Source organism: Pinus tabuliformis, chromosome 2_1 (genome assembly GCF_031772625.1).
Source record: "Pinus tabuliformis cultivar Carrire ecotype Pingquan chromosome 2_1, CPIR1, whole genome shotgun sequence".
NCBI classification, from domain to species: Eukaryota; Viridiplantae; Streptophyta; class Pinopsida; order Pinales; family Pinaceae; genus Pinus; species Pinus tabuliformis.
In genome coordinates this window covers 543,895,657-543,918,832 of record NC_142299.1, presented here as the reverse complement: position 1 = coordinate 543,918,832, position 23,176 = coordinate 543,895,657, and the positions used below count along the sequence as shown (strand labels likewise).

At 38.3% G+C, this 23,176-nt stretch overlaps 1 protein-coding gene across 1 annotated transcript; it reads right to left on the bottom strand.

Moving 5' to 3' along the window:
* Positions 1–22,263: 22,263 nt before the first annotated feature.
* Positions 22,264–22,845, bottom strand: LOC149201441 (RING-H2 finger protein ATL8-like). The gene has a single exon (XM_089401274.1). The coding sequence runs from the start codon at positions 22,843–22,845 to the stop codon at positions 22,264–22,266; it is 582 nt and encodes a 193-aa protein (XP_089257400.1).
* Between the last annotated feature and the right edge of the window lie 331 nt (positions 22,846–23,176).

Below are 23,176 nucleotides of genomic sequence, written 5' to 3'. Positions count from 1 at the left end.
ATCATGATAGTGCATTTCAAACCATTAGATCCCGATCTATCCTTAGATCTAGTCTTCCATTAACCGATGTGATCTCTCCTTGGCTTAGATCATGCAACTCAGAACCTGCATATCAGATCTCTTTCTCTCTTAGATATTCATGCCTTGTCGAAAGATGATTTTGCCTAATGATCTTCTTCTCCTTATATAGCCTTAGGCCTTTCTCAATACCAAGAGCCAAAACCATAGTAACACAATACCATCAACTTTAAAACTAGGGATCGACACGCCCGTCGAGACATAATGGTCCGAAATCATAGGCACAACTTCCAAGGACTAACCACCATGAACCAAAGGAACCTTTCCACATACACGCTTTTTTTCTGAATCGAACTAGCGTGTACACGCGACTTGGGCTTAACGAAACAGCGTGTATGAGCTTCCTTGGCATGCTGTACTGAGATCTGTCTTCTGATTAAGTTGCCATCACCTGTACTAACCTCTGAGCACCTGTACCATCCACTGAGTGAGTTGCCATCAAGGACAACACTTGAATCATAATGCCAACAATCTCCCCCTTTGGACTTGATGGCAACCATCACACCAAGTCACTCTCCCCCTTTGACATCAAGGGCAAAGGGCTGTGCTCCCCCTGAGGACATGCTGATATCTCTGTTTGGCTGTGCTGACTTGTGCTCCCCCTGACCGAAGGCCAGATCTGCAAAAGATGTTCTTCAACAAGAACCAAGCCTTATACACCATAAGGGACCTTCCTATCACCAAAAGACTCAATACATACATCCATACTCCCTACCAAGAGGGGACATAACAGAAACAACCAATTATATTACAGCATTCATCCCAGGCATAGTGGGGAAACCAACAAAGGCCGTTACATGACCTTGATACCATAAAAGAGATATGACAAGAGAGATACATGACATAGAGACAACAGATCTAGACCAAGACTTAGGAAAGACACTAGCAGCATCTGATTAAACATCTTGTTAGATCAGCAACCAGAATTTCTTTCTGAGCTCCTTCTCCTGAAACCAACAACCAAAACATCTGAATGCCAACAATGCTTTATGAGACTTTTGAGCTGCTCCCCCTGAACCTGTGCCTGTTGCACTCCCTGAAACTGTGCCTGAATAATTCTGACATTCCTATTGCTGTTCAGAACTTCAGAGTTTTCCCTTGCTGTTCAGAACTTCATATACGCGTTTTATCCTGTATAAAATAGCGTATGTACGCGGATATTCTTTCTGCAACAAGCGTCCAGCATACACGCGACTTACCCAGCATGAATCCGCGTGTATACGCTCATATCCCTTCCGTAACCTACGTATACCAACTTTTCTGTAGAACAAACAAATTTCAACAACAGGATGAAGCATTAACTACTCCCAGCTTTTGTCTGAGATATTCAAAAGTTTCCCTGGGCAGTGGTTTTGTGAGAATATCAGCAACTTGCTCCTTAGAAGGAACATACTCCAACTTGACCTTCTGCTCAAGCACTTGTTCCCGAAGAAAATGGTACTTGATTGGTATGTGCTTGGTCTTTGAGTGCATGACTGGATTCTTTGAAATGCTGATTGCACTTGTATTATCACATAAGATAGAGACAGGTGGAGTGCAAGTGATTTGAAAGTCCTGCAAGGTCTGCATCATCCAAAGAAGTTGTGTGCAACAAGATGCTGCAGCCACATATTCTGCTTCAGCTGTAGATAAGGCAATCGAACTTTGTTTCTTGCTGAACCAAGATACTAATCTGGAACCCATGAAGAAAGCACCTCCACTTGTGCTTTTCCTATCATCCACACTTCCAGCCCAATCTGCATCTGTGTAAGCATGAAGAGTGAGATCTGTATTTCTAGGATACCATAAGCCATAGTTTTGGGTCCCTTGAAGATATTTGAAGATTCTTTTGACTGCCTGAAGATGAGTTTCCTTTGGGTTGGCTTGAAATCTTCCAACCATTCCTACTGCATGTGTAATATCTGGTCGAGTACCTGTCAAATAAAGCAAACTCCCAATCATGGATCTATAAGTGGGTTGGTGGACTGCTGCTGATTCATCATTTGCACTGAGGCTGCATCCTGTAACCATGGGTGTACATACTGGTTTTGACTCTTCCATGCCATACTTCTTCAAGATCTGCTTGAGGTATTTGGTTTGAGACAAGAAGATACCTCCTTCATTTTGTTGGATTTGCAATCCAAGAAAATATGTCAATTCTCCAAGAAGTGACATTTCGAATTCTTTCTGCATAACCAAGGCAAAGTTTTGACTCATAGTCTCTTCATTGCTGCCAAAAATAATATCATCTACATAAACAACAAGAATTAGCAATTTGTTATTTTCAACTTTTATATAGAGATTGCTATCTGCTGATCCTTTTGAAAAGCCTTGTTGGTGAAGATATTTGTCCAACCGATAGTACCAAGCCCTTGGAGCTTGTTTGAGCCCATAGAGAGCCTTTTTCAATCTGCATACAAGGTTTGGATCATTCCCAAGAATGAACCCATCTGGCTGCTCAATATATACTTCTTCTTCTAAGTCTCCATTCAGGAAGGCTGATTTCACGTCCATTTGAAATACCTTGAAGTTTTGAAAGCTTGAGAGAGCAAGGAACATTCGGATGGCCTCTAGTCTTGCCACAGGAGCAAAGGTCTCTTCAAAATCTATTCCTTCTTGCTGTGCATACCCTTTACAAACAAGTCTGGCCTTGTTTCTAATTACTTCTCCATTTTCATTTAACTTATTCTTGAAGACCCATTTTGTTCCTATTACATTCTTATCTTTTGGTCTAGGAACTAATTCCCAAGTGTTGTTCCTTTCGATTTGCTCAAGTTCTTCATCCATTGCTTTGACCCAACATTCATCTTTGCATGCTTCTTTCACATTTTGTGGTTCAATGGAGGAGAGTAGAGCCAAGTAGCTTGAAGCTTCTGCAAGTGTCCTTCTTGTTTGTACTCCTGCTTCTTTCTGCCCCACAATCTGAGTTTCTGGATGATTCTTTTGGACATATCTGGATGGAGTCTTCTCTTCTATTCTTGTCTGCTCCTCTGGTTCTTCTTGAGATTCTTCTTCTTCTTGAGGTTCTTCTTCTTCATCATTTCGCCTTTGAGAGTAACCTTCATCTTCTTCATGATGAACTTGCCTAGGAATATATCCCTTCTCATCAACCACTATATCAATACTGTCAACAATTCTGCCAAGTCTTTTATTGTAGCACTTGTATGCTTTGCTATGTGGAGAATAACCAAGAAGAATGCCCTCATCTGCTCTAGGTTCAAGTTTGCCAAGTTGCTCATCAGTATTCTTAATATAACATTTGCTCCCAAAGATTTTGAAATGCTTCACGGAAGGAGTTTTACCACTCCAAAGCTCATGAGGTGTTTGAGTGCTGTTTACTCGGACATTTGTTTTGTTAAGAATGATAACAGCAGCATGTGCGGCTTCTCCCCAGAAGGTTGCAGGAGTACCTGATTCATCGAGCATAGCACGAGCCATTTGTTGGATAGTTCTGTTCATTCTTTCCACAACCCCATTTTGCTGAGGAGTTCTAGCTGTAGAGAATTCTCTTCTTATCCCATGTTCATCGCAGAAATCAAAAAATTCATTTGATGTGAACTCCCCACCTCTGTCAGATCTGAGGCACTTGATTTTGTGTCCTGATTCATTTTCAGCCAATGCTTTGAAGGATTTGAATTTTTCGAATGCTTCATCTTTGTGCTTCATAAGCCCTAACCAAACAAACCTTGAGAAATCATCAATGAATAATATCAGATATTCTTCTCCTCGAGGTGTCCTTTTCCTAAATGGACCACATACATCTGTATGGACTAGCTCAAGAGGCAAGCTAGCTGATCCTTCCTTCTCTGGAAAGTTAGTTCTGGTCTGCTTTCCAAACTGACAAGATTTGCATATGGTGTTGTCTGGAATTTTGATATCTGGAAGATCGCGAACTGCCTGATATTTGCATGCTTTCCTTATTTGTGAGAAGCTTAGATGTCCCAACCTTCGATGCCATAACCAGTGCTCTTCATCCTTGCTAAGATAGCATTGTTGTTGTCCTTCTTCAAATATGTACAGATTATTTGGAGTTCTTTTGCCTTTGAGAACTGTTTTACCTGTATCAAGATCACGAACAAGACATCCATTCGATCTGAAAATAACCTCTGTTTTTTGATCACACATCTGGCTGACACTTAGAAGATTATGCTTCAATCCATCAACATACAAAACATTTCCAGCCTTGACCTTTTCTTTCAAAGGAGCAATACCTTTTCCTTTTATAGTTGCAGGAGTATCATTTCCAAAAGAAACTTTCTTTCCCTTTTCTAAAGTAGAATAAGATTCAAGTTTTTCTTTATCACCTGTCATATGTTTCGAACATCCACTGTCAATGTACCATAGATTTTCCTGTCCTTCTGCATAAAATGCTATCCCACATCTTTCTGTTTGAGGTTCCTTTATTCTCCATGTTTTGGTGCTTGTGGCTTGTTCCTTTTTCTCCTGAAACCTGCTCCTGCATTCAGAGTCTTTATGACCAAAATTATTGCAAATAGAACATTCAACTTCATTTTCAAGCACCGAAAAGTTGTTATAGGTCCTTTTTGTAATCCCTGTCATACTTCTTTGTTTTTGAGCTTCCCTAGTCATGATTGTTTTATATGCAACACATTGAGCTGCTCTGTGACCAAAGTTGTGGCAAGAAAAGCATTGTCCATTGAAGAAGCTTCTGCGGTTATTGAATCTACCAGCCAACTGATTGTAATTTCTATTTTCATCTATTCTTGAGCCAAACTGAGAAGATTTTACCTGTGGTTGGTTGTAGCTTTTGTTCATCCTTAAGGAGGATTGTCCCTGATAGTTTCTGTTTGTAACTCGTCCCTGCTTTACCTGATTATCTTCATTGTTCTTCCGCTCATTTCCTCTTGCTGCATCAAGATAACTTTTTGAGGTGGATGCTTGAGAGGTTTCTCCATTATAGCCCAAACCTGTCTTGTTTAGAGGAGACCGCTGCACACTGATAATCTCATCCAAAGTTTCAGATCCTTTGACAAATTTAAGATTAATAGCTTTTGTTTTCTCAATTTCTTTTCTGAGACCAACAATTTCACCTTCTAGTTTTTCAAGATGTTTTTCCTTTTCATCAATCTGAAATTGCAAAGTATCAATGATCACATTCTTTTCTTCTATGCCTCTCTTGAGTCTAGTGATTTCATTATAGAGATTATCCACATCTATAGCATCCTCATAATCATCATCTTCAAATGCCATTAACAGCTTATATTTATTACCTTGTTCATCTTCATCACTGTTTGATAAGCCATCACTATCTTCATGGGTGTAGTAGCTTTTCCTATTTGCACTTTGTTTCTTGTTCCATCTAGCAGGTTCTTTTCCTTTATCCTTATAAGGACATTTTGCAGCATAATGACCTACTTTCCCACAAGCAAAGCATTTGAAAGGTAGCTTACCTCTGAACCTTCCAGAACCCCTTTGAAGATTTCTGACAAAATTTGATTCTTCTTCCTCTTCTTCTGGAACATGGCTTGCTTCATAGTAATCTTCTTTTCCTGATGCCTTAAAAGCAGCTTCCCTTCTGTCAGATGGACCTCCCTTTCTCATTTCATAAGCGGTTAGAATTCCATGTAGCTGAGACATAGTGAGAACACGGAGATTTTCTTTTTCTTCTATTGCAGATACTTTAGATTCAAACTTGGGGGATAAAGATCTTAGAATCTTTTGAACTACTATAGTTTCTCTTATTTCTTCACCCAAATTTTTCATACAATTAACAATCTCATCTACCCGAAGAAAATAATTAGCCACACTTTCATCATTATACATCTTGAGAGTCTCATATTGAATCCTGAGCGTTTGAAGTTTAGCTTGCTTTACCTGTTCATCTCCTTCATAGCTAGTGATCATTTTGTCCCATATTTCTTTTGCTGATTTGAAGTGCATGACCTTCATGAATTCTGTTTGAGATATACTTCCTAATAGAGTACTGACTGCTTTTGCATTTGTTTCATATGCCTTTTTCTCAGCTGGATCTGTAGGAGTAGCTGAAGGAAAAGCATAGCCTGTTTCTACAATGTCCCAAACTTCTGTACCAAGAGATTGAAGATATGCAGTAACTCTTACCTTCCAATAATTGAAATTTGTTCCATCAAAAACCGGTGGCCTGATTGATGCTTCTTTCTCGTAGTTGCTCATGATGAATGATCTTCCTTCAAGCGATCAAGCTTCTCTGAAGGACCTGCTCTGATACCAATTGTTGGAAATAATACTGAGAGGGGGGGTGAATCAGTATTATCAGATTAATCAAACTTTTCAAATGCCCAGAAACATATACGCTACTTCAGTTAAGTGAACCAGCGTGTACACGCTACTGTGACGAAGTAAAACAGCGTATAAGCAGAAAACTCACAATTTAGTTAGCTTATTCTTCAATTAAGTGCATCAGGACATTATTCATCATATTAACAGTAAACATGTGCAGTATAACAGAACAGATAAAAAGCCACACACATGAACACCAAGATATAAGGTGGAAACCCAATGTGGGTGAAAACCACCTGCTGCAAGTTGTCTCTATCTTTCTTAATATGAAACTTCAGTTTACAATCTTTTGTACTGGTGCAGCCTTATACCAGTACGCAGGCTACAACCTGCAGAAGGCTTCAACCTTCTCTCGTTCTCCAAACTTCCTTGGAAGGGAGCTCCAACCCCCTTTGCTCTTGTACTAGCCAAGGTACTAGTACGTAGGTGCTGACCTACAATCTTCCTTCTTCCAGGTATCACTTTTCATACATTTTCAGACTTGGATATTCCTGAAGCACAACATTACAATCTGAAGACCACAATTCATTCAATTTCCACAACAGATCATTGAAGCATAAAACAACCAAACTTTGAATCACTGAACCACTGAACCCTGTCAATCACCAGTTACCAGAACACAGAGCAGCTACAGAACTCTGCAATAACAGTCAGACCCCACTGTAAACCCAAATCAAGCTTCAAAAGATATACGCTACTTTAATGAGCAGAACCCGCGTATACACGCTCTTTTACCGAAGCCAACCTGCGTACAGATCTAAAAATAAACTTTCTCAATTTGCAGCTGTACCAGACATTAGTTAGACTCAGAACGTAACATTGCGACAATATGCAGATCTAGAAATACGCATAATCAACCATATCATGATAGTGCATTTCAAACCATTAGATCCCGATCTATCCTTAGATCTAGTCTTCCATTAACCGATGTGATCTCTCCTTGGCTTAGATCATGCAACTCAGAACCTGCATATCAGATCTCTTTCTCTCTTAGATATTCATGCCTTGTCGAAAGATGATTTTGCCTAATGATCTTCTTCTCCTTATATAGCCTTAGGCCTTTCTCAATACCAAGAGCCAAAACCATAGTAACACAATACCATCAACTTTAAAACTAGGGATCGACACGCCCGTCGAGACATAATGGTCCGAAATCATAGGCACAACTTCCAAGGACTAACCACCATGAACCAAAGGAACCTTTCCACATACACGCTTTTTTTCTGAATCGAACTAGCGTGTACACGCGACTTGGGCTTAACGAAACAGCGTGTATGAGCTTCCTTGGCATGCTGTACTGAGATCTGTCTTCTGATTAAGTTGCCATCACCTGTACTAACCTCTGAGCACCTGTACCATCCACTGAGTGAGTTGCCATCAAGGACAACACTTGAATCATAATGCCAACACAGACCTGCAATGGGAATGGGGGCCCCGCCATTTTAGGAAGGAAATCCTGAATTATGGGTACAGTTGGGTGAGGAACCACGGGATACCGATACAAGTATTAGGGAGATAGTACAAGAGTTAAAAGATGAAATGGCCCATTTTCGGGTAGATAACGAAATATTAATGTTAGAACACAAGAAGATAATGAAAAGTTTATCAGATAGACAAAATAATCAGCCACTAGTTCCTAGCCCTGAACGTAGGAATATATCAAGGGAGCCAGAATTCCAAACAGAAGATGGGGAAACCGAGGGTGGTGAGGAGAATCATGAAGAAGAGTCTGATAATGTATCCAACCATCGAACCCAGAAGAAACAGAAGGTGGAACTTTAGGGGGAGTTTCGAAAGATAAAACCCCCACTTTTCAATGGAGAACAGGAAGAAGCAGCAGAAGCATGTCTCATAAATATGAACAAATACTTCCAGTTGTACGAGTATGATCATAACTTGAAGGCCCATCTAGCCATTTTCCAACTGCAAGGAAAGGCCACATTATGGTGGGAGGAAGTAAACATTGTTCTGGGAATGGATGAACAAAGTATAACTTGGGAGAAATTCCAGATAAATTTTAAAGAAAAATACCTGACAGAAAGATTTTATGATGATAAATCTAAGGAGTTTCATGACCTCTAATTCAAACAGCTAACCATGGATAAATTTATAACAAAACTTTGTTGTTTTGTAACGTGTCCTACATACGTGACGAAAAATAAAAGGTACAGTGATTTATCAGCAGCTTACCTTTATTTATGAAATAAAAACTATATTTTGACAATCCAAATACTGTGGACAAAGTGATCCGCAAAGCACGAATTTTCTATCAGCAGAACAGAACAAAAGGAGATATGAACAAGAAATGGAATAACAAAAAATTAAATAAATTCATCCCTAGACATAAAGGAAATAGAGACTCAGGCAACAAGGGAAATTACAAGGGACAGACTAACAAAAACTTCAATAAAAATCCACTGAGATTTAAGGTATCAGGCTTTGTAGAAACTAATGAGCAACTAGGTAGAATTGAAGCTGAGTTGGCTGCAAGGCCCCCTGTACAATGTTGGGGATGCGAAGGACCGCACTATGTCAAAAACTGCCCACAGTGCAGGGGAACTGACCAGATATCTCAGCTACAAGAAGCTTCTACAGTGGGGGAAATAGCAAGGAGTCTGCCCAAAATTAATGCAGCCCTGGAAGACCACCAAGCAGAGTTTCAACCGACAATGGTCGAGTTTGAAGGTAAAATTTCTAACCAGACTGTAGCTATTTTGATTGACCTTAGGGAAACTTTAAGTTACATTAGTCCCAAAATTGTGGAACAATGTAATTTACAAGCAGTAAAATTTAAAAATCCAAGGTTAGTGCAATTAGCCACAGGAGCCAAAAGAAGAGTTTTGGCCAAGGTCAATAATTGCCCTTTAGAGCTAGCTGGCCAGACCATCCATGCAGATTTGAATATATTACCCTTGGGATCATATGATATCCTTATTGGTATGGACTGGTTGGAAAGGCACTGGTCCCTTATTAACTGCAAGACTAAAACCATTAATTTCCGAGATAGTAAGGGGGAAAGGCAAGAAATGCAGGGCATTTAGAAACCTCTGCAAATAAGACCTGTAACAGCTTCCCAGCTAGCAAAATGCACCAAGAAAGGATGTCAGATTTTTTCCATTCAAGTAGGATATGCCAACCCCAAGGAGAAATCTGTTGTGTTAGAAGATATACCTGTAGTACAAAACTTTCCTAATGTTTTCCCTGAGGAAATCCCAGGTTTACCCCCAAAAAGAGACATAGACTTTACCATTGAGCTAATTCTAGGAGCTGCCCCAGTCTCCCGAGCCCATTACCACATGAGTATTCTTGAACTGACATAATTTAAAATGGAGATGCAAGAGCTGTTGGATAAGAAGTATATACAACCTAGTGTGTCCACTTAGGGAGCTCCAGTATTTTTTGTTAAGAAAAAGGATGGAACAATGAGAATTTGCATGGACTACCATCAGTTAAACAAGTTGATCATTAAGAATAAATACCCCTTGCCCCATATACATGAATTGTTTAACCATGTTAAGGGGCAACCATTTTCTCCAAGGTTGACCTCCAACCAGGTTATCACCAGATTCGGATAAAGGAGGGACATATAAAAGAAAAACATTCAAAACTTGATATAGGCACTATGAGTTTGTAGTACTGCCTTTTGGACTGACTAATGCCCTAGCCACCTTCATGTGCCACATGAACAACATATTCCATCAATATTTGGACAAGTTCATGTTGATCTTCATTGATGATATCTTGATCTACTCACGAAGGATGGAAGAATGTAAAGAACGTCTCTGCATTTTCCTCCAAGTTCCAAGAGAACACCAGTTGTGTGCTAAATATAGCAAGTGTGACTTTTTTAAGGAACAAATCTAGTAGTTTGGACATATTATCACCAAGGAAGGAATCACAGTAGACCCTGAGAAAATAAAAACCATTATGGAGTGGTCGGTACCGAAAAATGTGGTGGACATAAGGTCATTTATGGGCCCAGCCAAGTATTATAGGTGGTTTGTGGAAGGTTTTTCTAGGGTAGCATATCCTATTACCTCTCTACAAAAGAAAGGAAGATCCTTAGTTAGACCACTGATTGTCAAAGGAGATTTGACCGGCTTAAACACCTGCCCACCACTGCTCCAATTTTGAGTATTGCTAATGCTAGTAAGCAATATGTAGTGTGTATGGATGATAGCAAGGAGGGGGTGGGTGGTGTACTAATGCAAGATGGTAAGGTCATAGCTTATGAGTTAAGAAAGCTCAAAGAATACGAGTAGAAGTATTATGCATACGACTTAGAGTTAACAATAGTAATTCATGCTTTAAAAATGTGGCGGCATTACCTATTGGGCAAAAAAATTCTGCTCTTAACAGATGATCACATCCTAACCACCTATTTCAAACAGCCAATATTAAATGCGAGACAAGCTCATTGGGTTGAATTCTTAAGCAAATTTGATTTTGAAATTAGGCACTTGAAGGGAAAAGAAAACCGAGTAGCTGATGCTCTAAGCCGGAAGGTAAATTGTTTATACGAGGTTTCTTTTAGTGAATTCCACACTACCTTCTATGAACAGATTCGAGAAACAACTATGCAGGATGTGGTATGTAACCATTTGTGGCACAAGAAAAAGTGGAAAATAGTCACGAACAATGAATGGGGTATGAGGTTGCTCCAAATGAGTTGCTAGTTTATAGGAAGAGACTTTATATACCTAACAAAAAATCCTCAAAGAACTAATCTTGAATGAATATCATAGAAGTCCTTATGCAGGACACCTAGGTTATCAGAAATTGATTTCTATCCTTAGGAAGGAATTCTTTTGGCCTAGTATGAAGAAAGAAGTAACAGAATACCTAGGACATTGTTTGGAATGCTAGCTCATAAAACCAGAGCACCAGCACCTGGTAGGGTTGCTTCACCCACTACCCATTCCTGAATGGAAGTGGGAGACAATATCTATTGATTTCATTACTGGGCTGCTGAAAACAAAAAACTAAACGATTCTATCATGGTGGTGTTAGATAAGATGAGAAATTATGTTCATTTCATACTTTTACAATCAACCTATAAAGCAGTACAGATTGCTAAAATTTTTATGCAAAATATTTTTAAGTTGCATGGCTTACCCAAGATGATCATTTCTGACCGAGATGTAAAATTTACATCAGCCTTTTGGAAGGCCCTATTTGAGGGGTTAGGGACCCAATTACATTATAGTACCATGTATCATCCTCAAACGAATGGGCAGACAGAGCGAGTGAATCAAATTGTCGAAGATACGTTGTGGGCCTATGTAATGCAACAACCATCTAAGTGGGAGGACTACTTGCACATAGTAGAATTTTCCTACAACAATGGATACCATACATCCTTACGGATGAGCCCATTCGAAGTGTTATATGGGCGTAATTGCAGGACCTCGCTGAATTGGGGTGACCCAGAACACAAACTAATGTTGGGACCAGATATGTTGGAAGAGTTGGACAAGATGGTGAAAAGTGTGTGAGTTAATTTGAAGGCTGCTCAAGACTCACAAAAGAATTTTGCTTATTGGAAAAGGAGTTTCTAATATTTTCAAGTAGGGAAGCACGTGTACATTCAAGTTAAGGCCAAGAAAAGCACCTTTCAATGGGCCAGATGTGCTAAGCTAGCACCGCGATTCTGTTAGCCTTTCTAGATTTTAGCTCGAATCAGGCCAATAGCACACCACCTCGCTCTACCCAGCCACATTCGTGTGCACAACGTTTTTCATGTTTCCTTGGTTAAGAAATATATTTATGATGTTAAACATATAATAAACTTGCAGGACATCCAGGTGAGTCAGAAAGATGAATCTCTCAAAACAATCTACCGTAGATGTATATACTAGTGTACAAATATACTCATGTAGAAGGAAAAGTTAGCAGTTAAATGGAATTTTTGTTGCATACTGAAATTATTTATTTTGTCAAGCAGGTCGAACCAAAAGGAGAATTCTTAGTGGAGCCAATGGGTATACTAGATCAGAGAGAAGTAATGTTGTGGAGACGAGTTATCCCCCAAGTTAAAATCCAGTGGCAGCATTATGGCCTTGAGGAAGCCACCTGGGAAGATGAGTAGACTATGAGGGAGGTCTATCCATGGTTGTTTCCCATAGAGGAACATCGGGACAATGTTCAATCTTGGGGGGGAAGATGTGATATCCCCTCTGAACGTGAATATTTATTTTACTGCTAGTAAAACAAACTCAAACTGATTTGAGTTTATATAATTAGAAATTTTGTTTTAAAATTGATTAAAGGAAATTGAGCGTTGAAATATGTTAAGAAAAGAAACTGTTTTAATTATGAGATATATCTATCACATGGGTGATGGAAAGGCTTCTCAAGAAATAGTTGGTTGGGGCAGTTGCCACAACCCTAATTGCTTATATGAAACTCCATCCTTAAAAAATCAAGAGGATCTATGATTGGGGGGAGGAAGGGAGTTTTATGTGCAGTAGTGATAGACAAACGAGCAAGAGATAAGTATGCATCAGACTAGATATCCACTACTACTCAAGGTGAAGTGGCCTGGAATGTTTTACCCAAGATTGGGTAGCTCGGGGGTATACGGGAGGCACTGGAGTGCAAGTCTCAAGGTCGGGAGGTTAAATGAGTTAAATGATTTAAGTAGTTTAGCAGGATAGATAAGTTCATATCTAGAACACTTTCCAACTTTGCCTAATTATTAAAAACATAAATTTCCTTGGAAAAGAATGTGAGATTTTAAGTGAGACAGGTTAACTTCTAAAGTGTTTATTTGCATACTATGAACAACAACAAATAGAGCAGAATGCTAAGTTATAAGCCATATAAAGATACATCTAAAACATCTAAAATGTTTATTTGAATATTATGTATAGCAATTATCAGAATAGAATGCTAACATACAAACTAGATAAGAATACGACCATACATATTACTTGTCCTCATAACAACAAAAATCCCTTAAACAAAATGTTTGTTGTAAACATAGTGGATTCATTAAGCTAAAGAAAAACAATTGAAACCCCCTCTTAGCTTGAAAGATGGTGACATGTGACCCACTTTACCAAAAGGATTAAGGAATGATACTGTGTATATAGTCGAAAATAAATTTCCATATAGCCACATTAGTATGGGCTCAATTCGGTTAGGAAATTCAATACCTTCTACATGGAACCTTTTTCCTTCTTAAATTCTAGACAAAAAGCATAAACTCTTCTCCAATCCAGTAGAAATCCCAAAATTGGGTATGGAGAAAACAAAAACAAATTGGGTTTATTCTTTAAGTTCAATGGAAGTTAATTTTAAGAATGTATGAAAGAATAGTCGTAATTCTATAGATGTATATGAAAGAAATATTTAAATCATGGTAAAACCTGGAGCGAGGAAAATAGTTTGCAAAGGCAAGATTCATCATGCAAAGGAACAGAATAATAAATACCAATAAGAAAGGAGTGAATCAAAATATCTACCAACACAGACACCCAGCTATTAAGAACACAGGCTTTGCATAAGCATTAAAATGTAATATATTCAACCATTCTTCAGCTAAAGCTAGAGACTGGCCTCTTTACAAGTTCAAGAAAATGTTTCCAAAAGTACACAGCCAACTCAGGTCGAGTCGGCCTAAACTCGAGGACAGCAAACACCTCATAAAACCTCCAAAAATAGGACCACACAACTGAGAGGACCGAAGCCTTCGGCTCAAACCTCTTAATAAATAGGAAAATTAATACCGCCACCATGGCAAGAGACTCGTGGTATCATTAACAGTGGATATGTAAAAACCAGTTTAAAACAATTAAAGGCCGAGAAACCCTGAGTTGAGTAACTCCTGTTCAGCTATATTTTTCATACAACCTAATAACTCTTGAATTAGGAGTATGCCAAATTGCTGGATAATCAAACTAAAACCCATACCCATTGAGAGCCAAGCCGAGCTTTGACAGTCGGAGCCAGGTCTTTGTAGTTTTACCTACACACCCTGACAAATGAAACCAGCTAAATGTCAATGGCTACAAATTCAAAACATTGTAAAACAAAAGAAACATTTAAACAAGAACCATGGCCATAGGGTGAGATGACTATCCAGGCCATGACCAGGGCCATCACGACACTCTGCAAACAATGGACGAGACAAATCAGAAGCGAAGAGTCTTCCCGTGCAGTGAAGGGAAAGGAAGATAGATAGGTTTAGGAGTTACCATAGAGGAACCCTCTGAGCAAGAATGAGAGTAGAAACCCTCCTCCGTGATCAGGAATAGCATAGAAGACCCCCCCTACAATCGCCCAAACAAATCACTACCAGCAGCAGCCTCCACCGTTTGATTCAATAAGGTGAGGAGAGCCCTCGATGGGGTACAAACCTTGAGGAGGCAAGGGACAAATGTACACAGGAAGGAGCATCTCGCGGAGGCCATCCTCCCAACATGGAAAGTGGCTTCAAAAGAAATTAATGTCTAGCATAAAGATGGTACAACCTCACTTATGATGAACTTGTGGAGATTTATGATAGTGCGCCGAAGAGGGTTGCATGGTTGGGTTAGTTTATTATAAAAGGGTGGGGGGGTTAGGAGTTTGACAAAGATCAATGAATAATGTAATCATTGGCAAACATAACTTGTCTACAAACTTAGACCATGGTGGTATTAACATTCCAACAATCCCAATGTAAATTATGACAGGTGCAAGTAATTAATAATATCATAAATAATGAAATAATGAAATAGCAATTAGGGTTGTATTGTGTTTATATTAATCCATTTGTTTTTTTAATGGAAACGTTACAATTTTAGATTAACATAAATTTACTATAATTTATAATGAAAACATCCCTATATAGTTAAAAAAAAAGAAAAGAAGAAGGTAATTTTCCTAAAACAAATTAAAAAAAAAAAAATCATCTCATAAAAGACCAAAATTTTCATACCATTTGAAAAATATATTAAAACACAATAACAAGCGCTCCTGTTTCATATCACAATTATTAAAATTCAAATCCTAGAGTTTTAAAATGGAATTTGTTTATTAAAAATTTCAATATATGAATGTTTAAAAATAAGACAACATTTTTAGCGATTTTCTATTAAAAAATATTATAATAGATGATTCCGCATTCATATTAAAACAAAATAACATAAACTAGCATTTTCACCCATTGTTGCAAAGAAGACGCCGTAAGGCATAGCGTGTGGAAGAATACTGAAATGTGAATAGGCTTTTGCGGGCTTTTTTGAAAGAAAGGGTCGATGATTTCGAGTTTTAATTTGAGGAAGCCATGCCAAAAACCATTGAAATGGAATGCAAGTAGCCATAAATATGCATTGAACTTGTTTAGAGACCTTTGTTTTTAGTTGGTAAAAATTGTGGAGGTAAAGGTGAAGATAAATGAATGAATCCATGCGAACAACAACCGGGCAACCATATTGATTTGGAAAGGGCTATTTAAGAAATCAATATTCAAATGGGAAATTAAATTAATATGCAAACAACAACAGGGAAGCCATATTGATTTGGAAAGGGTTAGTTAAGAAATCATTATTCAAATGGGAAATTAAATTAATATGAAGATATATTGAAAACATGTATTATATTCGTTAAAATCAATTGACTTTGTCAACAAAATATGTTCAAACCCATTGACAATGAATTGGTTGTGAGGACATAAACTATCAAAATGGTATTGATCTTGAAACATCCCTTCTTAAGTTTGAAATGGAAAACAAAAATAGTTGTGAAGACATAAACTATGAAAATGGTATTTGATGTTGAAACATCATTTTTTAAGTGTGAAATGGAAAATACAAATAGTGTATTGTAACATCCTTTTTTAATTTTGAAATAGAAAATACAAATAGTGTATTGTAACATCCTTTTTAAAGTTTGAAATGGAAAACGAAACAAACCATGAAAACGGTATTTGATCTTGAAACATCCTTTTTCAAGTTTGAAATGGAAAATACAAACAGTGAATTGTAACAAAAGAGGTTCGAAACATCCTTTTTCAAGTTTGAAATGGAAAATACAAACAGTGAATTGTAACAAAAGAGGTTCGAGAAGGAATATAATAGTCTAAAGAACATTGTGCTTGTCATTCCATATATGAAGTTGTATGAAAAAATGGTGGAGGTAGCGAAGACCTGAAGAAGCAGTAATGGACCTGCAAAATGTTATTTAGTTAAAATTAGCAATATGTAAATCAGTTGCGGAAATTTACTAGTAATACTTTGTAGGTGAGCTGTGTTAAAATGAATCCGGAATGAATGGAAATGAAGTTACCTTTGCGATGGGGATTTATATATTGTTAGTGGAAGATGCATGGTGAATAACGACATATTGAACACAATTGGAGGTTAATGCGTAGCTGGAGATGCAGTTTTTTTGCTTGCCAGGCGACTTGTAGTTGTGCAGGTATGTTATTCCTGAGTCCATGTGGCCTATTGCAAAAGAAAGAAAATGTTAGAATGAGATGTACAGATAATATAAAGACATTCAAATATTTGCCTATTTACTAATATTGATTAAAGTTGGTTGTTGTTGAAAGATATGAAAAGTATGTTATGAAATAAAATGAGGTAAATAAATGGAGGAAACCTTTTGGTGAAGTCAAAGTATGGGTTGGAGCAGGTTATCTGGGGGCGGCACTGAACGGAGAATTTCTTTGACGTGTTTTCTGCGAGCAATGTTTTTGTTGTCCTTCATTTTGCTGTAATGATCGAAACTGAATGCAGGGTTAATCCGAAGATCTTGTAGAGAAGGCACTCTTGAAATAGTTGTGAATGTGAGACCTTGACGTTCTCTTTTTCCAATGTCAATTGTTTCTTTTGGAAGTGTCATACCTTGAGATTTATGTATGGTTAAAGCCCAATCCATCTTCAGTGAAATTTGTGTACGACCATTTATTTTTACTGCTGGAATAGGCAAGTGAGTGGGGTTTCTTTCATCCCAAGGAGGCCCAATGTATTTGGGGAAATCTACGACAACAAATGTTGGAATTTGGGGTGGTGCAGTTGAATCTTTGTAAAAGATGGTTACAATTTTTCCGAGGGAACCATTAACAAGTCGGGCTGAAACCCAAAGGTTGGAAGTCAACATAACTTTTTCGCCATTGCATAGTAATACAATTCGCTCAAGTTGCTCGTCTTCAGAGGAAATATTGGAATATGTGTTGTCATCTTCAACAATGGACCGTGCGATAGGAGTGTTTATAGATTTCTTCATTTGCTTATTATGGACCATTGTTTGAGCATTTGTTGGAAATAGATGCATGGAATCATGGAATGAACATATTTCATCTTCTGATAAAAGGGAATCTATGTGCGACATGAGATGTTGTAGTCGTCGATTGTTAGATGTGCATCTCTAATGTTCTGGAGAATGTTCTTGAAAGTAACCTGTGCGATGTTGTCGCCTTGTTGACGAAATATTGTTTCTAATGTGATGATTGTGTTGAAGGTGTTCCACAGTGTGCTTCCATGGCTCGTCCCTGCATATAGAGGTATGTCTTTGACAAGTGGTAGCTGACAGAGATCACCAACCAATATTATGGAACAGCCACCAAAAGGAGTGTTTCTTTGGTGGGGAAATGCCTCGCGAAGATGTTCATCAATATGGCGAAGAAGCTTTGGCCCAATGAAGCTCATTTCATCGATTAGTATGTATCTTATATGCCTGAGTTCTTCCTGGAATTTTGCAAGAGCATTACCTTCTAAGGGCATAAGATCCTTTATAGGAAGGTGCAAAGCAGAATGGATTGTCGATGCTTGTATGTTGAAGGCAGCAACCCCTGTAGGGGCAAGGAGCATGATCGGCGAAGGTTCCAGGCTTGCAAGGCGTATGAGCATATCTTTGATGCAATTAATAAGGAGGGATTTTCTCGTACCAACAGTGCCTTATATTATCATTCTGAGAGAGGGTAAATAATCCTTCCTAGCAAAATGATTAGAAATAATATTTAGAGCTTTTCTTTGCATTGGAGACAATGTAGTAAGGGTCGGCAGGATATGTTGATTTGTTTGAAGAATGCGGTGGATGGAGCGGCTATTCTCAATGAATTGTATTGCACTATTTTGTAGATCGAATGGGATAGTGGTATGATTCCAGTTATGGGTGTCATCAAAGCCACGAAGACCAAGCATGTCAAGGTCATTTATGAGAAGCTCATTTGTAGGGTATAATTGGGAAAGTAATTCCCATTCATTTATTTCCATGGTGTCTGTTGGATTGGTTTCATGTATAGTTGAGGTATCATTTGTGGCAGATTCAATATCAGATAGCGTGCGGTGTTGATGCCAAGGATTGTAGAATGGACGAAATGTTTGCTAATTTGCGATGAATTCTGCAGTGCCAAATTTCCTTTGTCAAAATATCTCTATCGGTGATAATGACCTTGACAAGGACCATTTCTAGACGTGTTGTTCAGTCACCTGCTACAGAGGAAGTAAATCAGTTCAATTTGTGGGAGAAAGACAATTTATTGATTGTTGAAATGTGCAATTCAAAGCCTGTACTTGATGTGAATTCCAACCAGCTTGTGATGTTGAAGAACAATAGTCTATAAATTGCAGTCGTGGCAAGAATTATAAGTCATTGGTATTTGATGTGTGCACAAAATTAACTTAGTGATAGTAAGCACTTTGAGGGGTTTGGAATGGGAAGGCAAACATAACTCTCCTCTATTGTCTCAAAATTGCAAATAGAATCATTGGTATTAGACAACTAAATAAACAAAAAAAATTCCCAGCTAAACAGAGATGCCACTTTTATAATGATCAAGGCTTATAGTACAAGACTATGCCCAAACTGTACTTTTTTTATTCAATGAGAAGTAAGCTCCTGGAATTAGTTAAAATGAATGTTGGTGAATCACCAATGGATGACTAATCTAAAGGTGTGCAAAACGATATCAAGAGAAGGAAGGATCTGATTTATTTTATCTAGAAGTTCCAGCTCATCTGAATACTATGCCCTCTTTCCCATTTCGTGGCAGCAAGAAGTTAACGCTTCCTCCATATAATTATGCAATCCCAACCATCACTTTGGGAGTAATTATTGTATACTCTCTTTTGTTGGTTTGTGAATAGGAGTGTAAAATCCACAGAGAGATAGGAACATGAGGAGCAAGAAAAGTTCCTTAAAGGTCCAGGGAGTTTCCCTCTGGAGAGGCTGCTTGCAATCTTCCAATGCATCACAGCAGGGGCAGATGAAGAATTGGAAAATCTACAATCTGACAATATATCTGCAGCTGATGAAAATGGTTTGGGGCCTATGGCTGATGCTCTTATGCAGCTCTCAACTCTTTGTAATATCAATATTTTGTATAAAGGAACAAACTGTCCCCCCAATTCGTCATTTAATTCCAATGCACTGATATCCAAAGGAATTGTTGATTGATCCTCCACGTGCATCCGGATTGTAGAGCACAGGGTGCTCAACAACCTCAGCAGATGGATTTGTGCTGAGACCTATATTCAATGCACCGATTGCATGATTGAGATTTAAAGCACTGCTTTTTCTAGCAGAAACTAGTAAAATTCTATTACAAAAAATGGTTGAAGCGAGGCTGACACCACTGGTTAAACATACATATTGTCTTCATGATTCAAGCTATTTGCACATATAGAAAACATAGTAAAGGGCTTACTGAAAGCAGAGCTGTAGAGGAATGGTGAAGATATTTGTTGTGTTACATTTGTAAAAAGAGTGATTGTAGCAGCAATAATCTCTCTCTAGACTAAAGCAACGACCCATCTACAGTTGCATCGGCCATTTATGTGAAATTGAGGTATGCATCATTTAGTTTCGCAACCTCTGATCAGATCAGTGTTTATATGCCAACGTCTCTATTAAATTTATCCAGTAACTTATATCCAAGCGGGGTTTAGATGGGTTTGCGTTAAGGTCCATAATCAGTGCACCCAATAATCTCATATCAAATTAGGGTTTAGATGGGACTGCGCTGAGGTCTTTATTCCGTCCACCCAATTCGTCATTTAATTCCAATGCACTGTATCCAAAGGAATTGTTGATTGATCCTCCACGTGCATCCAGATTGTAGAGCACAGGGTGCTCAACAACCTCAGCAGATGGATCTGTGCTCAGACCTATATTCAATGCACCGATTGCATGATTGAGATTTAAAGCATTGTTTTTTCTAGTAGAAACTGGTAAAATTCTATTACAAAAAATGGTTGCAGCGAGGCTGACACCACTGGTTAAACGTACATATCGTCTTCATGATTCAAGCTATTTTCACATATAGAAAACATAGTGCAGGGCTTACTGAAAGCAGAGCAAAGAACAAATCAAACCATAACAGCTTTAAAAGAATAAATCAGAAACCATAAGAGGAAGAATGGCTTACATAAATCAGAAAGCATAAAGAAAGAAGGGCAAGAAACACTGACCGCTAAGAATTTTGCAACCAGAAGAGCAGAAATCCCATGTGTGAAGCAGACAGTAGAAATAGTGATATAACAGCACAAGGCTGCGCTGGCTACGTGGCCCTGAGGCAGGAAGAAAGACACGAAACCAAGAAGAAAGACATGTTTCATCACTGCGAAGACACGTTTCGATTCAGTAACTGCGAAGAGTTTCGGTTCAGTCACTGCAAAGAGTCTCATCGCCAAGAGGCCTGCGTTTCATGGCCCATTGCCAGATCCTCCCTCTCTGTCTTCCAGCTGGTGGAAAAAAACAGATTAAATCATTCTATGAAAAAAAACAGATTAAATCGACGGCAGAAAACACCCCAATCGTCTAACACACAGAATCAATGGCTCAGAATCGCACACGTCACATTTTAGGGATGTCTTTCTCAGAGGGAACGCCTTACCGCGTAAAAATACATATTTTAATATTTTATAATAATATTGGTCATATGTGAGCCGTATTGTTTAAGCACATTTTTTTTTTTTTTTTAAACATTATGGTGTGTCTATGGATAAATTTTTAGGGAGGTTACATAAAAACATATTTTCTCTTTGTAAGGATGTCAATATTATTAGCTAATGCTAATTCATCATAAGAATTAAAAGAGAATCACAACACTTAAATGATTTATTATTAGTTTATAAGATTTATAATTGGAAAAAGTTTAATTTTTGCTAAATACATTTAATATTTGATAAATCTTTCTAAATACATTTAATATTTAGTAATTAACTTATTTCTTAACAGAAAAAGAATGATATTTAAAACATTTTTAAATTTTAATTCAAAATCATAAAACAATTTTAAAAAATTATAATATTTTAAATGAAATTATACAATTGTTTACCACATTTAACCTTAATCGTATATCTCTGGGTAAAACCAAATGCTATACCATTTATGATTTATGATTCAAGTTAACAAAACAACTTTGTTTCATATTCCGCACGAAAAATTATTTTTATCATTATATACGACATGATTTCTGTTATTTTGAGACGTGAAATATTATATGATATCTATGATATTTGGCTAGTGAAATTGATAGAGATATGGACAGGGGAGATGTTTTATTGTTTTCACCTGCTTTATGAGATTTAAATATTTTAGCACGTTTGATGAAAAAAATGAGGAAGTTGTCTTTTTACAATATAAATGAGCAGTGCTGGATTGCGAAAAAAAAGAACCGTTCAGTGAGAATTTTGACATGTTGTGAACCGATAAGGCGGAAGTCGTTGATCCAATAGAAAGATAATGGAACCCTTCAATGAAAATTTGACGTATTCTAAACCTATCAGGCGGAACTTTCTAAAATTGTTACATGGTAATATAGGAAATCATTCATTGCGTTCAATTCTGTACCATTCTCGCATCCCTTGATCTTAAATAGTGCTACCTGCCCTTCCAACTTTGCACACTGCCCATTCCAAGGGATGGCTTCGTGATGTTGCGCTCTAACTTGACCCAAATTTCCAGGTCATCATCTGTTTCCAGGTCAATGAATTCCTAAGATGAAGAAACTGTCATTGTCGTGCAGTTGGCAGAGCTGTGGAACGTCTCAAGAACAACATTTATTGTAACGAACTCGTTTCTTTCTCTACAATCCATTCTGGCGCTTTCGCCCGCCTCAGCAGCAGGCGAAGCCACCTCTGCTGGTTTCTTCAGCCCCACATAAAGCAGAGATTGTCTGCGTGAAGGACACGAGGGTTTGGAAATGAGCCATGCGCCTATACAATCCGCGTGGAAAGTGTGGCGGCATTCTGGTAATACTCGCACACTTTCTCCTTCCATGAATTCTGCCAAGCAAATAGGGCAATCCAGGGTTCCCAGTGGGGAGCTTGTACTGTAAACCGATGCTGGAAGTGCTTTTAGATGCATTTTCTTGATACCAGCTTTACCTCTTTCGACACTGGCTTCAAGGGATGGCTCGGACACCACTTGCCAAAGTCTACTACGGCGTAGAACGACGGCTACCCCCAACGTGCATAGGATGGAGAAGAGCAAGGCCGCTAGGGTCATGGCTAAGACTGAGTCGAAACCTGCATTGGTTGCCGATGAAAACTGCGTCAATTCGTCTGGCTTCTCCATTAAGGGGACGATAGGAGGCAATGATTGCAATGTTCTCCGATTTTGGGACAATCTCCTTGCATGAACAAACTATGCAGGGGCAGCGCCACTGTGCATATTGCTAAAATTGAGCTTGATCACACCAAAATTGGAAATGGATACAGTTACTTCACAAACCTTGAATTCTCCGGCAACCCAGTGAGTCAGTTTGCTTGCACGAACAAAAATAAAGCCAGGAGAAATGTAGCAGAAGTCACACAGCATAGAAAATGAAGCAAGATACAATGCTTCTATCCCAAAGAAACAATGACCGCTAAGAATTTTGCAACGCTGGCTATACGCGGCCCTCAGG

What these genes read in the sequence shown, in the direction of transcription:
- LOC149201441 (XM_089401274.1), bottom strand. Translation starts at nt 22,845, where the DNA reads ATGGAGAAGCCAGACGAATTGACGCAGTTTTCATCGGCAACCAATGCA.